The 16,375-nt window shown below is 45.0% G+C and overlaps 1 protein-coding gene across 4 annotated transcripts in view; it reads left to right on the top strand.

Moving 5' to 3' along the window:
- The first annotated feature begins 249 nt into the window (after positions 1-249).
- Positions 250-16,375, top strand: part of qki2 (QKI, KH domain containing, RNA binding 2) — a 67,496-nt gene continuing 51,370 nt past the window's right edge. For 2 of the 4 annotated variants that reach the window (XM_064321047.1, XM_064321046.1), the window contains exons 1-2: positions 250-1,062; positions 15,179-15,321. In XM_064321047.1, the coding sequence (XP_064177117.1) occupies positions 921-1,062; positions 15,179-15,321 (285 nt within the window). In that variant the 5' untranslated portion in view covers positions 250-920. The remainder of the gene's footprint in view (positions 1,063-15,178; positions 15,322-16,375) is intronic. The other 2 variants (XR_010328227.1, XM_064321048.1) reach the window with 1 other exon arrangement.

Genomic DNA, 16,375 nt, shown 5'->3' with positions numbered 1-16,375 from the left:
TTTGTAGGCTAATTCTAAATAATCTGGTCGTTATGAACACAATAGCCTTGAATTTCGGAAAAGGTATCTCAGTAAACAGTTTGTACCGGCTACTTTATAAGACTGTGGTACGTTGAGCTTTAATGTGTTTTTCAAACTCCCAAATCTGTCTGGCCAAAATGTTAAGGGCTTTTTTTCCTAGATTATTTATTCACGCCACTCCGGGTTCCTCCACCCACACTCTGCTCAGGAACGCGCACGAGGGCTCCGCTGTGAGGTCTGATCGTCATGTGACTGCGAGCCGAGTGGCTGGAGACCGGAACGCCAGCTTCAATGAAGAGCCGTTACTGAGAACGAGACCGAAGATAGTGCTCGTCGTTTTAGGGAGGGTATACACGCATACACTCGCACAGCTTCACTCAACCACACACTCTTTTGAACACTTACTGCAAGGGTCTGCCGGACACAGGAAAAGTCTGGCGTTCAAACACCGTGCTAAGAGGGAGAGAACAGGAGTGCTGGGAGTAAAACCTTTCGCGAACGTTTGCTGTTATGCGGGAGTTTAGGATACTCTTCATTTTTGAGTAGCCTGACAGCGTTGGATAACTTATGGAATGTAAACGGCAAACATAGCAGAAAGGGAACTTCTACCCTCCTTTTTACTTTGTCTTGCTTTCATCGTGAAATATATTATCTGTGGAAATACATGAGAAGCGGAATTGCGTTGTGATAAACGCATTGGTTGGAACAGTCAGCCGGGGTGAGAAAACTCGCTGCCTCGGCGTGGATGAGACAGGACGGACAGGGGCGGCATTAAAAAAACGATTCGCATGAACTTTCAAACTTGTAAAACATAATCTATAGATTTTTATACGTTTTAGATTTTTGCTTAATTTGTATTCGTCGATTTTCACTCCGGGTTGCTGAACTTATTTTGGAATATGGTTGGGGAAATGGAACCGAAAGAGAAGCCGAAGCCGACGCCAGAATATCTCATGCAGTTGATGAACGACAAAAAACTGATGAGCAGTCTGCCCAACTTTTGCGGCATTTTCAACCACCTAGAGCGGCTGTTGGACGAAGGTAAAATGTGATCGATATGTGAAAATATGCTGTTCTCATATCTGGGACGCAAAGTAGTTGGTTAATGCATTCAAACTCGTGGAGGGTCTGGACTAAGTGGGACCAAGCTTTAGCGTAAATAATCTGAGATTTATGTAGCCACAGAGCAGATTTATGTACAATATTGTGTCACTTGCTGGCAACAATCACACTTTGTTTGGACAGCAATATGAGAGAAACAGAGTCTCCTAGATAGCCGTTAGACTGGCATTCACGTTCCTATAAAATGGCATGTAGGCTATACCTAACCATCTGGACGTAGGCTACAGGTTTTTGAGCCTCAGTTTGGTAATGTGTTCTGCTTGGAATGGTAACGTTAGCTGCGTTCGGTCCAAACTCAACCGAAACATGACAAATGTTTTTTTAATGAAAGGTTTGTATTTCCCCTTCTGCTGTTTTTCTCCCGCTGAAAACAATGGCTATTGTTATTAAGAAATATGTTAAGTTAAATAAGCTACAAATTCCACCTATTGGCCCATCACGGAGAGCACAGTATAACCTTCTTGCTTTAACAATTAGGCTTGGCTTCAAAATACAATAATAGTGATAAGTTTGCTTATGATATGTTGGGATAATGTAACGTAGCCTATTTAAACATTACGTTCTCTTCTTCGCATCCGCTTTAATAAGGCTTAGGGTACCGCTACTTCGCAATGTTATATTTGTTGTTACAAATACGAAGAGTTTGTTTAAAAACAACACAACAATGTGTGTAATCTCCATGAGATTTTGTAGGTTTAAAATGCTTATGGATTCGTTACAACAGTCCTGGAGACCTATTTTAAGAGCTAGAGGTTAAATTTACGTAGAGGAGACAAACAGGTGGGTGCTTCAGTATAGGCTGCCAAATGGACTACAAAAACAACGCGAAAAGGGTGTTTTCACTTTGTGGAAGAAAAAACAAAATGTTGTTCGACATAATACGCAAGAGTTGTCTTTGGGCCAACAGCTTTTGCTGAAAGGATTTCTTTTATCTCTGACCTTTGAAAAGCGAGGTTATATCGATTGTTTTTATCAGGTGTACCCTACATGTCTGAAAGAGGAAAATGAAATCCATTTTGTGTTTAATCCTTAAAAAATAAAACACTGTTTCTAACTATAAAGTAGGCTAATCTCTAAAAATTATATTGGAAGTTATGCGGAATTGAGCAATAGGGGATCCAGGCAATAGGAAATCATGCTGATTGAGATTGGTTGAGTGACAACAGGCTCTTAACGATTTTCTGTACAGGGACCTTTTAGGTTCTGAATGATCTGCATTGGAATGTAGAGTATTTAATTTTCTGTTAGGGCTTTATTCACTGCAAGTGACATCACTTCAATATTACAGCGAACGCACATAAACTTGTGTTTATTCAATAAGCGCGTTAGTCAAGGACCTGACAGGCTAACTCACCACAAACGATCTGATTGTGTCCCCATAAATTGACCCTCCTGTTACTGACATTCCGCTACCTAATCGCTCTAAATAGTGCGTTTTCAAATAGCTGCAGTTGGAGGCTTTAGTCAGCCGCCATTGACGCAAGTGAAAGGGTTGTATGTTAGAAAAGAGAGTGATCCACTCTGGTATGGGCAGAAAGATTTTTTAGGAGTGACTACATGGCCACCATCTTTCTCTCTCTCTCTCTCTCTGTTTATATGTGTACATGTATCAATGCAAACCTCTTCTCCCATAACCTATGTTTTATGATGTTATTTAAACTTGTGAAAACTGTGAACATGACGCAATAATTTTAAGTGTGCCTTAACAAAGTATGTATTGATTGTTTAATAATAATCATAACAGTGTATAATAATTCTCCTCGCCTGGGACTGGATAAAAATCAACATTTGTCCTTAACTCTGGCTTGCAAATAAAACACACAGGCTCTGGTGAGTTCAGGCCAGTGCCCGTCCTGGCCCTCCCATAAGCTTGCTTTGGCTAAAGTGACCTCCACTCTCTCAGGGCCTCACTGGCTGGTATGGCATGAACAAGTGTTCACATGTATGTTTAGTCTCTTTGTTAGTTACTGTGGGGTTTTGTCTTACTGAAGGCCACTGTGCCAGTGCATGACCTGGACACAGCTGCTTGTGAAAAGACGGGCGGAGTTTGCCACTTCCCCTCACGCAGAGTGGATTATCTGTGCAAAGAGCCGCGGTTGGTGGGGGGGGGGGATGATCTCCGCTCCTTATTGGTTGCAGCAGTGTAGATGGCGAGTGGCCCATGACGCTGTGGAAATGCTCACAATTATGCACATGTGCACACACACACTCACTCTCATAAATAAATAGGCTACATTACACACTGAAGCACAGACAGAGAAAACATACACACTTAGACACATACTTTGTACGCATCATTACAGTATCACAGACTGTATGCACACACAGATTTAAGTTTTTCCAAGCATTTAATACAGCTGATGGATTCTGATTAGGGTGAATGTGTTATTGTCTTTGAGCTGAGAGTCATGGCATGATGCAGTTTGTCTGCCTGTAGTGTGTTTAGTGTATAGTCTATTTGGAAGTGTGGAAGTGTATGTAAGGCAAAATTATAAATAACTTGACCAAAGCCAGCACTTTCATTTCCCCTTTTTTTTTGCTGTTGTCTCCTGTCTAAACATAGTCTTGAGGGCGTAAGAAGCACCAGAGCATGTGTTTTTCTGTGTCTTTGAAAGTACCTGTTACCTCACCTTGTGTATCGTAGAATTTCTGACCTTCTAACCGTGAAGAAAATGCGGTAGAGCAACATTTGTCTGCTAATTTTGTCTTATAGTGGGATGAGGGGACTCACCAAGGATGTGCCTTTACCTAGAACGCACTGGTTTCACTTCTAACACCGAGCTGCAAGTTGCACATCTCAGCCCAGATCTCTACACCACAGATGAAATATTTCCACCACTTCTCTTCAAATTGCATTGAAAGGAAATTACTTTATGTGCGAATCACTATATGGTTTGCAGAAATTACAGTGTACAAAAGAATGGGCCTATAACCATGGGAAATGGAAATAATATATCAGTTTTATATACAGTTAAAATGCAAAAGTGGCACAGGCTAAAAAAAATTCAATAGGCTAATATCTGAGATGAGTCTATGGATTGGATTGTTTATGAAAAAATTGATGTGTCATCACCGTGATTTTGATATCTGCTCAAAGAGACAGTGAGAGCCAGAGAGAGAGAGAGAGGGAGAGAAAGAGAGAGCAAGAGAGGTAATTGTTTAGGCCAGGATAGAGCCAGATGGTTATGCTATTATGAAATCAAACATGCTGTTAAAATGAATGCATAAAGTACTGTTGTCCAAACTTAATATAACAGGAAAAACAAAACCTAAATAAACAACAGACTATGTTAAATATATTTATAGCTGCATTCACGTACTTAAACTGCTGATACCAAACATTACTGCATTTGTCCTGTTAAATATAAACCTCTGGGACAGTGAACGCTGAAGTACGTTGCCTCCAATTTTTTCTCATCCTACTGACGTTTGCTCGTGTCCCAAATGATTTTTTTCCCCTCCGATTGCTTCTAAGCAAGTAATATTTCACAATGAGGAGCTGACAGTTTAACAGCGAGACGCACGCATTTACAGACTCTGCCTAAAGAGCAATCTTCTGGAAGCCGGGGGTATTAAGTGTATCTGCGCTGGATCAGGGCACGGTGACAAAACATTGAGGAAACAAGTCATTTAGTAATGAATTTATTTTGGCCAGGTCTTGACTTCATTGTGGGGCCAGGCACAGATTCTAACAATGTCCTGAGCCTGTACTGTTTAATAATGTCCTTCTATTTTCCTGAAATACTGGGAAAGAAATTGGCTTTGCTGTATAGAGCCCTGCGGAGACCTGCCGGTTCAGTAGCTCTGCTGGTTTAGACTGCTGAGCGCTCTACCCCCCATTACCCAGGTCTGTACAGCCCTGTCATTACTGTCTCTCTCTCTCTCTCTCTCTCTCTCTCTCTCTCTCTCTCCCCCTCTCTCTCTAGCTCTCTCTCTCTCTCTCTCTCTCTCTCTCCCCCTCTCTCTCTCTAGCTCTCTCTCTCTGTCTCTCTCTAGCTCTCTCTCTCTCTCTCTCTTTCTTTCTCTCTGTCCATTCAGTTCAGCTCAACTCAGCTGAGCTTAGCATGACAGGCATACATTTGTGTTTCTCCAAAGAATGTGCTTACTGAAATAATGGAACACAATGTGATGCCAAGAAAGTAAAAACACAAGTGCAACAGTAGCCACGGCTAATCTCTTGTAATAACAGGTGATCATAAAAAAACTGGCCTGATTATTTGCATGTGGTGTTGGCGATTACAGTAATGGCCTCTGATGTCCTTATAGTGTCCGTCAAACGCTTCCACCTAATTAATGTGTAAAAATAACAGTAAAAGTAAATATAGAAAAATAAAATAAAAAAACATTGCCTTAGACCTTCGGCATTTAACGTACAAATGGGGTGCCTCTAGCTGTCTCTACACACAGACGCACACTTTCAGTCAATACTGCTGTGCACCCCTCTCCTTCCTTTATGTATTCCCTCATTCTCTCTCTCCCTTTCTCTCTCTCTCTCTTTTCTCTTTTTCTTTTGTGCGTGCCTTTGCGGAGCGGTGACTTGGTGTGCCCCGGGCTGTCACAAGCAGTGATGCACTGAGCAGCTAATGGGATTCTTGGCCCCCTCCCAGTGAGACTGTGGTGGCTTTCAGTTTCTATGAGTTTGTGATCTTTCTGGTTGAGCATTGGACAGTTTTTGTTAAAAAATGGATATCGCTAATATTTAAGTGCATTTTGCAGGTTAGGAAAAATGTAACAAATAGCAAACTAGTTGAAAGTTTACCTCCAAAAAACACACCCTCCCAGTATGTGTAAAGTCTGTAAAGTAAAGTTGTGTCCCCTCCGTCTCCTCATGGGAACCTATCTCTGCCTGTCTTTGTTTCCCCAGGGACTCTCTGGTAGTGTATCCTGCTTAAGAACTTTTTTTTTGGCCAATGTGGCCCATGGTTCAGAATAACATATGGCTTGTGGATTGGCTTTTTTTGTTTCCCAAACAGATCTGATATAACATCGGCGAGTTTTTGATATCTAGTCAGGGCGAGAGGAAGAGAGAGCGAGTCAGTTAGGGTGGAGCCAGATTTGGTTAATATTAGGGGCGCGCTCGTCTCAGGCTCGTTGTACAATGGCGGCTCCAGCGGACCAGAGGGCCCTGAAGGTCTGCCCGCGGCAGCTGCGGCAGGCCTGCAGTCCTCCAGCGCGGCGGCGGCGCAGCCCAGCTGGCGGCCTGCAGGAGTGTAGAGAATCACCATCCGGCTGCAGACGGGCGCTAGACCGCGCCCTTCCCAGAACCCCACGCAGGGACGCCGCGGCGATCTCTCTGAGCAAAGCGCCCGACGGGTGGGCCCGCGTACGCAATCGACCGCTCCGAAAACCCGCGGAAACGGCGGGAAAAAAAGGATACATGCGATCTCCTTCGCGACCGAACGAGACCGAGACTGAGGCCGGATCCCCGCGCGCGGTCAAATTTCACCGCCGGTTCCTACCGAGACGCCGAAGAAGCGTTATTGTGGCTTTATTTTCCGGTAACGCCCGGCTCTAAATCACGCTCGGATTTGCAGACCTCAGCTCTTGTTCCGCCTTCGGCTGGGATGAAATACTGCCGGCTTGCCCGTGCAGGAGTGCTCCATTGATCATACGCGAATCTCCAAAGTGGCGTTTTTCTCTTTCAGACTGTGGCGCGCTTTCTTGCTGCGCCAGCTCTGAGGGATATCAAACGAACGGATAAATCAGTAACGTGCTTCTGTTTTAATTGTCGCCGTTTGCGGCGATGGAATGGCGCACCTGCGGCAGTGCTGGATTGGTGCAGATGGAAAGTATTCCGTCGGAGACGCCCCACAGTGGGAGGAGATGTAGGACCTAGTTTGGGAGACAGGAAGTGTCCCGTTCCACAGAGAGGACATGGTTTGCATGGTTACAGATTTTGGGAGTGTGGTCAGCTTGGGTAAATACCGGTACGGGTGTTCAGATTGGTGAGCCGCACTGGATTTCAGCGAGCAGTTCATAGGTGCTTGGGTTGATGCAGGTAGCAGCGTTGGGTCACCGCACGTTAATGCAGTAAATATTGTTGAGTAGCTTGTATGTAGTGGGCAGTCCGGTGTTAATGCACTGAAAGCATTTGGGCACCAGTGGATGATCAGCTCTTCAAAATAAGCTAACAATTATAAGTTGGTCCAGTACGTTTTGCAATTTTGCATGGAAATTCTGTCTCCAGTTTTTTTTAAAAATCCTGCAAATGTATTCTGAGTATTCAGCACTGCGTTCTCAATTTGGACCAGGTTCACCTTTAAGATTACTGTGATTACTGTGATTCCTAATCTTTAAACCATTCTCTAATAGTGGTATCTCATCTGCTGAAGTTAGCTTAGCGCCTTCCTGCTGCTGCCTCGGTGTTCCTGCGGATTCCAGCGTCAGCCTCCTCCCTACAGCGATGCCCTTATACAGGTGTACGACAGCCTCCATCACAGCCGAGCACAGGGACCGGTAGCTCTGTGGGCTGACCCAAAACCGTCTGAACCAAGCGCAGAGGAGCCTGCCACACAGCTAGACTGCGACACAGAGGAGGAAGTGATGTTTTTATCAAAATCTGTGAGTTTAAAGAGAAACTGAGCTCGGAACAGGGAGTATTAATACGCTGCGGCTGCTAAGGTTGGAAAAAGCAATCAATGTAGAATATGGAAAAAAAAAACTCTATTTTCCCTAACAATTCCTGCACAAATTCCTGCTAAATCCAATGGAAAATGTACCAATTAGAAAATTACTGGAATTTTGCATACCCAATGTTTTGGAGAGGTTTTCCTGGTAAGGCTTTTGCCTTTTGTCCTTTCTCCGGTCAGACCAGACAGCAGATTCCTCTGAACCGAACCTGCAGAGCCCCCGTGACCACGCGGCTCCCCAGGACGCTCAGGCCCATCGCCATCTGCGAGCTACGCGGCGGAGCCTCTTTCACAACCGCCGCAACAGCTGTCAGATAATGAGGGGAGAGGAGACGACCCTAATGAGAGGGTTATTTGTTAACCGCAATTAGCAGAACACGGAGTCAGAAAAGCCCCTTGGGATGTGCTATTTGACAGCGCAGGCGGAGACATAGATTCGACACAAGCGCAGACTTTCTAGAAGCCCCCCAATTGGCTGTCAGCAGACATATCCATCACAGCCCACGTGAAAGTACAGAGTATGAAAGCTGTCTCCCTCAAATACAACCCCCCCACCCCCCCCGCATTGACTCACCGTGTACCTGCAGAACTCCCTTATTTCAGTAGGGGACTGCGTCCGGCTTGACAAACATGGCGGAACAGTCGGTGCTCACTGTCGATCCTTTCTCTGCCCTCTATGCCCGCACGTGAAGCATAAAGCTTTGTGGCATTCAGGAGAAGTCTAAGTGGGCTCAATGACCTGTTATCATCAGATGTTCTTACCGTGTTATTTCATTTGGTATAATTTATACTTGCCGTTCATTGTGTTTCCACACTGATGTTGTAATAAAATAATTCATGCTCAGTTAGTGTAACAGAATTTCAGTGGCTGTAAAGGTTACAGACATCAGTCGCCTGTCATCTGTGAAGCATATGCTCATAAGGAGGCAAAAAAAAGCTCAGGCTCTGTTGGAGTCAGAAGCTTTCAATATTAAGCCTCCAGTACCCTGTAGGCCTAGGAGGTATGATGATAACTTTATGCTAGCTGTATTTGCAAATATTGCTGGCACTGATGCTTGAATGTTAGCTAACTTAGCTAGCAGGCCAACACTGATGTGATTATGTTTGTTTTATTTTTCTTCAATTTTCCATGTTAAATTTTGGAGGTTTTGTACACCACGAGAGTAATAGATACAGGTCCTAAAATTTGACATTTTTCAAATTCAGTTTTGATTTGACACACCGGGTTTAAACAAAGAAATAGAGACAACAAGCAGTGACACTTTGCTTTCTTCTGTTATGTTCCTTGGCCTATTGCATTTTGTGTTACAAACGTATGCTACATTGTTATGCTTCCTTGAATGCTTAGTATTAAAAGCATGCATATCACTATACCCTGTCTATATCATTATACGATTTTTTAAAGCCGTATTGTCCACCCCTAAAAGCAGTGTTACTCATGATTAACTTTATTTAGATTTGCCCCCGCCAAAAAAGTTTTTTAATTGTTTATTTTCCCCATCAAGTTTTTAGCTTATCATAATGCAAATGCAGTTCAAAATGATACTGTGTATTTGCAAAAGAAGTTCACTTCACTGTAGCCTAGAATTAAAAGTTTTCAAGGGAATAATCTGTAGCTCTCCAATTGTGATTTTGTCCATGAAATGCGATGAACAAGCTGATGAGCTGAAACGTTGGTGACGGTTATCATAGCAACAAATTTATCCACTTCCTTGTTCACAGTTACTTCCTTGTTAGTTGAAATACTCATCTGCTAAATATCTAGGTCAATATAGCGAAAGTAGACAAAAGTGGTAGCGATAGCGAGACGCTTGCTGTAGCAGTGGTGCGGCTAATAAAAGCAAAGCAGTAACTGAAAATCCAGTCCTTGTAGGTGGGCATGGGTGCCTCAGCGCTCGGTGCATGGAGCGTAGGCTACACATTGTTTCGCAAGGACCTAGGTTTATTATTCTTTCGCCAGTTTCACCTGTCTTTTCCCTGAGCTGTATGTACACAGTGTCACCGTTGTTTCGGGGGGAGACTACTCATATGCCGCGCACTTAAATTAATTACCACAGCGAATGTTTTAAATGTATCTTGTGGCCAGTGCAACTGCCCCCCCTCCCCATCCACACCAGCACCCCCTGTGATTGGACATTGGTGGTCAGGAAAGAGCATTTCTCCCTTCAATCCCAATCACAGGGATGATTATAATTTCACATTTGTGATCAGAGCTCAGCAATTATTTTAGCTCTGTATAATGCCTGACTCCCCACTCTGTGTCGCAATCATTATCATTTATAATGATAAACATCACAAGATTGTTGACTTTAATTTAGCTGGGTAGGGGGTGGCTATTCTTTTAAATAGGTATTTGCTGAATTACATTGAGGTTTGGGGCAGTATTCTCGGATCTGACTGGGGAAAAGAATTAATGGGATGAGACGATTAACATCTTGCCAATACGGTCTACGATGACGACACACTGTAGGCACTTGCAAGCAAGGTTACATCCCCTCAGATGGTTTTTTAACGCGCAAGTATTTTTGGGTTTGGTCCCCCAAGCTAACCGCATAAGTATTATCACCACAGGACTGATTCGCTGTGCACTTAGCAAGGAGAAGTGAATGGTGCTTTTCATGAGAACTTAACCGGGAAACAGTTCTAATTTAGGTAAAAATCAAAAGAGGATATCCAGATGGTCACGCTGTTTGAGACCCGGCCTCCCTCCCCCCCGGCTGAACATATAAACACAGAAGGGAAGATTCTCACTCTATATGGATTTTATGTTTATCGTCATTTACTGTAAAGGCCTTCTTGGACAGCAGGTGTCCAATGCGACAGATTTTGTCGATGTGACCGTTTCCTGATTCCAAGGCAACTGTGAGTTACATTCAAGGACTTAGCTATTATAATTAGTCTATAAATTAACTGCATCCATATTATGGTGATATTTTACCTTTCTGTTGTGTTTTTATGTATTTATACGTATCTGTTTGCTATACACAGTATCCATCTTCCTTTATACATGACATCACCTGATTATTATTAGGCTATATATTATGCATTATCAGACACTAACCTCAACTACACTATGCTGGGGGACCTCTTGTTTGTCAGATATTTGGGGTTGAATTATGTGGTGTAGATATGTATTGATTTGAAGGCCCACAAGCATTTGTGTGTGTAAAATTGAAAATAAGGCACATCACTTCTTCAATAAACTAGACTACATTGGGAAAAGTGGTGCAGAGAATATTAGAGATTTATAGCGGGCTAGACCCTCCTGTGTGGGTGTGTGTGTGTGGGCAGGGGGAAGGGGGGGGGAGCAGTATGGGTCACCCATCAAAGAGCCCGCCATCATTCTGGCTGTCCTGCGGAGGCACTATCAAAATGTGATACCAGGTCATTTCTATACAGCCAAACATAATGCCTGCCTGCTTCCTGTTTGTTTTTCGGTGTCTTTGTGTGGGAGAGCCCAAGGGGACAGAGAAATAGGGTAAGAATATCTTACAGTTATCTGAAAGAATGACAGCAAGTCAGCACAATGGAATTACACTGTTGCCACAGTACTGCAGTCGTCCCTGAGATGAGCTGCTGACGACTGCCCTTGAAGCAGTTTCAATGGAGATAGGCCACTTCACTGTGGTTAAAGGGCAGCTGAGTGACTGCACTATAATTAGAACACAGATAAGCAAGTGCACTGTAATTAACAAGGAGATGAGTGACTGCACTATAATTAGAAAACAGATAAGCAACTGCACTGTAGTTAACGAGGTGACTAATCACTGTAGTTAGATCACAGATAAGTCACTGCACTGAAGTTAACAAGGAGATGACTGATCACTGTAGTTAGATCACAGATAAGTCACTGCACTGAAGTTAACAAGGAGATGACTGATCACTGTAGTTAGATCACAGATAAGTCACTGCACTGTAGTTAACAAGGAGATGAGTGACTGCACTGTAGTTAGAACACAGATGAGCAATTGCACTGTAGTTAACAAGGAGATGAGTGACTGCACTAGTTAGAAGACAGATAAGTCACTGCACTGAAGTTAACAAGGAGATGACTGATCACTGTAGTTAGATCACAGATAAGTCACTGCACTGAAGTTAACAAGGAGATGACTGATCACTGTAGTTAGATCACAGATAAGTCACTGCACTGTAGTTAACAAGGAGATGAGTGACTGCACTGTAGTTAGAACACAGATAAGCAACTGCACTGTAGATAACAAGGAGATGAGTGACTGCATTTTAGTTAGATTGAGACAGGGAAAAGTGAGTAGGGTTGGGGTTGTAGGTCTGTAGGACTAGTCGGTGCTCTTTGCAGACTCTTTGAGCGGCTATCGTACGTCATGGTGTAATAAGAGGTGTTCTCTAAACAAACAGGCGTAATTGAGCGGCCCTCCCTGCTGACTGTGCTCCTGAGGGAGGGAGGGAGGGAGGGAGAGAGAGCTCTCAGCCAGTCAGGTGCCCGTCTGATCTTCCAGACTGTGGCAGCCTCGGAATAACCCTTCCCCCCCCCCCTTTAAAAGGGAAGGGCCTCTATGAATGTACATTGCTCCTCTGTCTCTTTGTGCATCTGCTCAGGCAGGTTCTTCCTCTAGGGGACTGCCTGCACAGACATTCTTTTGGTCTGTCTTTGGTTCTTCGGGAACGCAAAAGGAACCAGGCCCAATATTCATCTCCCTGTGCGAGCCCATTTATTTCCCTCCCTGAGTGTTTTTTTTTTGTGTGCGTCTGTACTCTTAGTACTGACTTTGTTCATAAAGCCCTGAAGGAGCCCTGGCCCCAGTCATCCAGGAGCTGGTGAGATCGCTGTTAGCCTGGGAGCTCGACCGTCTCGCTGAATGAACTTGGCTCGCCTCGCAGAACGAGTGGGAGTGGGATTCATGTTCTCGCCGCGGCGGGCTTCACATCTAACCAACTGACGAAGGGCCCTTTTTTTATTTCGCCCTGAAAGGTGACATTCAAACCGCGTTCTTTGTTCGACACATACGTCTGCTTTTATGGATACAGCAGACGTATCTCGATGAGAGTGCACCCCTTCTTTCTGGAAGTTTTCTGGCTCTGCTAAATTTGTTTCGGAAAACTTTGCAGGGTGATGTCGGAAACGCTGGTTTGATGTTGCGAAAGACGCAGGAGGTGCTTGTATCCTTAGGGTGTGCTTTCTGAAAGCTGTGGATGTGGAGGTATCAATGTACTGCTCCCTAGTGGCTGGGTGTATAAAGTATGTTAAAGGCAGAATGGTAGCCGGGTCTGCCTGTGTTGGCCACTGGGTTTGAAGATTCATGCTGCTTACAGGTGCATTTACTTACGTTCTTGCATTTAGAAATGCATGTACCAGCAGAGCATACAGATGCTCACTGTAGCTCTATTGGACAGTTTCACTTACGGGGTAAGGTGGCGTGGTTTTTGAATTTGCTTGAAGTCCTTTGTGTTATTTCAACTGTCACCGTAGTTCACTCGACCTGCCAATGTGCAGAGCAACGCAGTGTCACGTTGAATTCTTCATATACGTTGAGCTCTGGGCTGTTCACTTGGGAATCGATTCAAGCAGGAAAACACCGTTTCCCATGCTGAAGTTCTGCAGAACTGGTGGACAGAGCACAACAGTGCACTGCGACAATATTCAGCAACTTCGAACGAATTGGCTACATTTAGGCTAATGTCTGACACATCTGTTGTTTGTGTAGTTTGCTAAGATGGCCCTTAAGGATTGATATGCTATAAGGCTAACTTTTAACATCCCTCCAGTGTAAATACAATCGCTCATTTTGTTGTACGTGAGGTTGACATGACAACAAGAGATTGTCGGGTCATTGTTTTCTTTGCCCTGACCTGAAGTTCATGCCAAGAGCTATATAAGTGAGCATAATCAGTTTTGTTTGTGTTGTGGCAGTTTTATGAGTTGAGTAGTTTTTATATTTCTTCAGTTCTCAGAGACCAGGTACCAGTGGGCTTTTTCGAATATTGACATTTTGAATATTGAAAGTGGCCTTGGGATTTGGATTGCGGTTTAGCGAAGCACCCCCGATGCTTTCCTGTGTGAGCGCCACGCAGCATTTATGTCCTGTACACATCTTCCCTTTAGGGAAGCAGAGGCTCGTTTGCCAATGAATACTGAGAAAATGAGATAATTACACACTCACACATACACATACACATACACGCAGGCCCATACACATGCACAAACACAAACTCACACGTACACGCACAGCCACACACAAATACACGCACGTGCACAGACGAACTGACTCGGAATGATGGTAGTGGCCGTTGCGGGCAGTATATTTACGGACGGTTTCATACAGCAGCACTCCAGTGTGTGAACCCAATCAGTTCTGTTTGGGGGAAAAAAAATAATTTACACTTCCAGGCTGAGATGGAGCACTTGAAAAGAATTGATTAGCCAGTGGTGTGTCGAATCAAAAAAAAAAAAAAAACCTTTTCCGGTGTGACTGCTGATACTAAATGACAGATCATTATCACTATGGTTATGTTATTGTCCTCAGTCTGAGTTCCCTTCGCCTTGTGTGGAAGCACTCTGTGTGTGCGTATGTGTGTGTGTTTGTTTGTTTGCGTGTGTGTGTGTATATGCATTTGGATTAGTGTGCGTGTGTGTGTATATGCATTTGGATTAGTGTGCGTGTGTGTGTGTGTGTATGCATTTGGGTTACTGTGCGTGTGTGTGTATGCACGCACGGGGGCATGATTTAAAGTGTGTACAATTGGATGTGTAGGTGTGCGAAGCCGCTGTAATATTGCAGTGCTAACTCTGCACCGTTCGGCCGAGCAGCCAGCATATGTCTGCACAGATGATTCTCAGGAGTGTGTGGAGAAGCAGGGCCCTGAAGGAGCTGAGATTTGAGATAGTTTACCGTGCCTGTATTAAGCTGGGATTTGAAAGAACTCTACAAAAGACCCTCAGGCAATACTGGGTTTATTGAGGTTATATTAAGTTTATGATAAGCCTTCTGTTTAAGCTTTGATGCTGGAGGTTTACCTCAGATATACCCTAAGGATAAATATACCCTCCGTGTCAGTGTGCTGCAAACAGCGTGCTGGTGCCAGACTGTTACTATTACCCACTCATTTTTTTTTGTGTTTATTTTTAAAATTATCTGTGCACCTGACTCGCCCAACAGCGTGTCTTGAGAATTAAGTCGGTTTCACGGGAGCGAAAAATAAATCGGTATTCTCTGGTTTCGGTCGAGAGTGTTACGGGCCGCTCTGGTTCGGTAACTCCTCAGCAGGTACGCCGACTGCGAAAGCAGGTCAAATGGCGCACTTAACAAAACAAACAGGAATCTTTTTTTTTTTTTTTTTGAATGTCGTCCGGCATCGACGCAGGTTTTCGGCAAGGCAGTGCTTTTTTTGTGACGGGCCGCCTCTTCTCCTCCTTTCCTCCTCTCCCTCAGAAATCGGGCGGGTACGGAAGGACATGTACAACGACACGATGAACGGCAGCACGGAGAGGCGGAGCTCGGAGCTGCCGGACGCCGTGGGCCCCGTGGCGCAGCTGCAGGAGAAGCTCTACGTGCCCGTGAAGGAGTTCCCCGACGTGAGTAGTGCCCTGCGGTCGCCGCCGTGTCACAGGGAAGAGAGAGAGAGAAAGAAACGCCGCCGGCGCCGGGTTAGACGCAAAGGTAGATTCGTCAGCAGAGAAGTAATCGAATATTTAAAGAATGCTGTTTTCTGTTCCCTGGCTTTTTCCCGGAGCCTGGGGGGAGAGTAATGGAATGGAAATTACCTCGCCGGGTTTCCGTGGATGTCAGAACGGGGGGCGGGGGGTGGGGGAGGGGTCGGGCAAAGTGGATGCACCCTGCTTTCGCGGGGCTGCTCCGACGGCGACCGGGGTCCGGGAGGTCTGTTGGGAAATCAGGCCCCTCCGACTCCAGTCCGACGCGCAGTTCATACATCAGCGCAGGCGCACGCGCAGCGCGGTCCGCAGCCGCAGAGCGTTCACGGCAGCCGCTTGCTGCCGCGCGACGTGCGCGCCATGTCTATTAGCCGCGCGAGCTGACGCGCGTAACTAAGCGCTCCTCCCGGCCGCCCGCATGACGCCGCCGTCTCGTTCAGCAGCGCCATCGCTCGAACCCGGGCTGGCTTCGCGCACGCTGGCGCTCTCGTGTTTTTGAGCGCGGGCCTGTGCGCGAGGGATTCCATCGCGCTCGTGTTCCATCTATTTTTTTTCCTCCGCAAATTCAAATGACTGGATTTCGCTGCGGAAAGGATATGGATTTCTCTTAATGCCTGCCGCTTTCAGACCGCTGTGGTCGTAGGCGATGTATATCACACGTGACTACAAGCTACAAATTGTTTCCCTCTTTTTCCCCCATGGTCTGCTAGGTGATTACATTCTGATCGCCTGTCGCGAAGTGAGTTTCGCCATCGGTACAATATGAGCCAATAGCAGATTGATCCCAATTAAATTGGGCCCATTAATAAAGACAATAGGATTAGGAGTTTGCTTCATTATAGACGTCTAGATTTGCATCACGTTATTAATTGGTTTTGCAGACAGGGCACCCATGCCAAGGGCAAATTATGCAACGTCTGGAATTACTCACACCGGCTGAGAGGCTGAAAGGAAATTACATTGCTGCAACAAATCA

The sequence above is a fragment of the Anguilla rostrata genome, chromosome 2, assembly GCF_018555375.3.
Source record: "Anguilla rostrata isolate EN2019 chromosome 2, ASM1855537v3, whole genome shotgun sequence".
In the NCBI taxonomy this organism is placed as follows: domain Eukaryota; kingdom Metazoa; phylum Chordata; class Actinopteri; order Anguilliformes; family Anguillidae; genus Anguilla; species Anguilla rostrata.
This window is presented reverse-complemented; position numbering and strand designations above follow the sequence as displayed.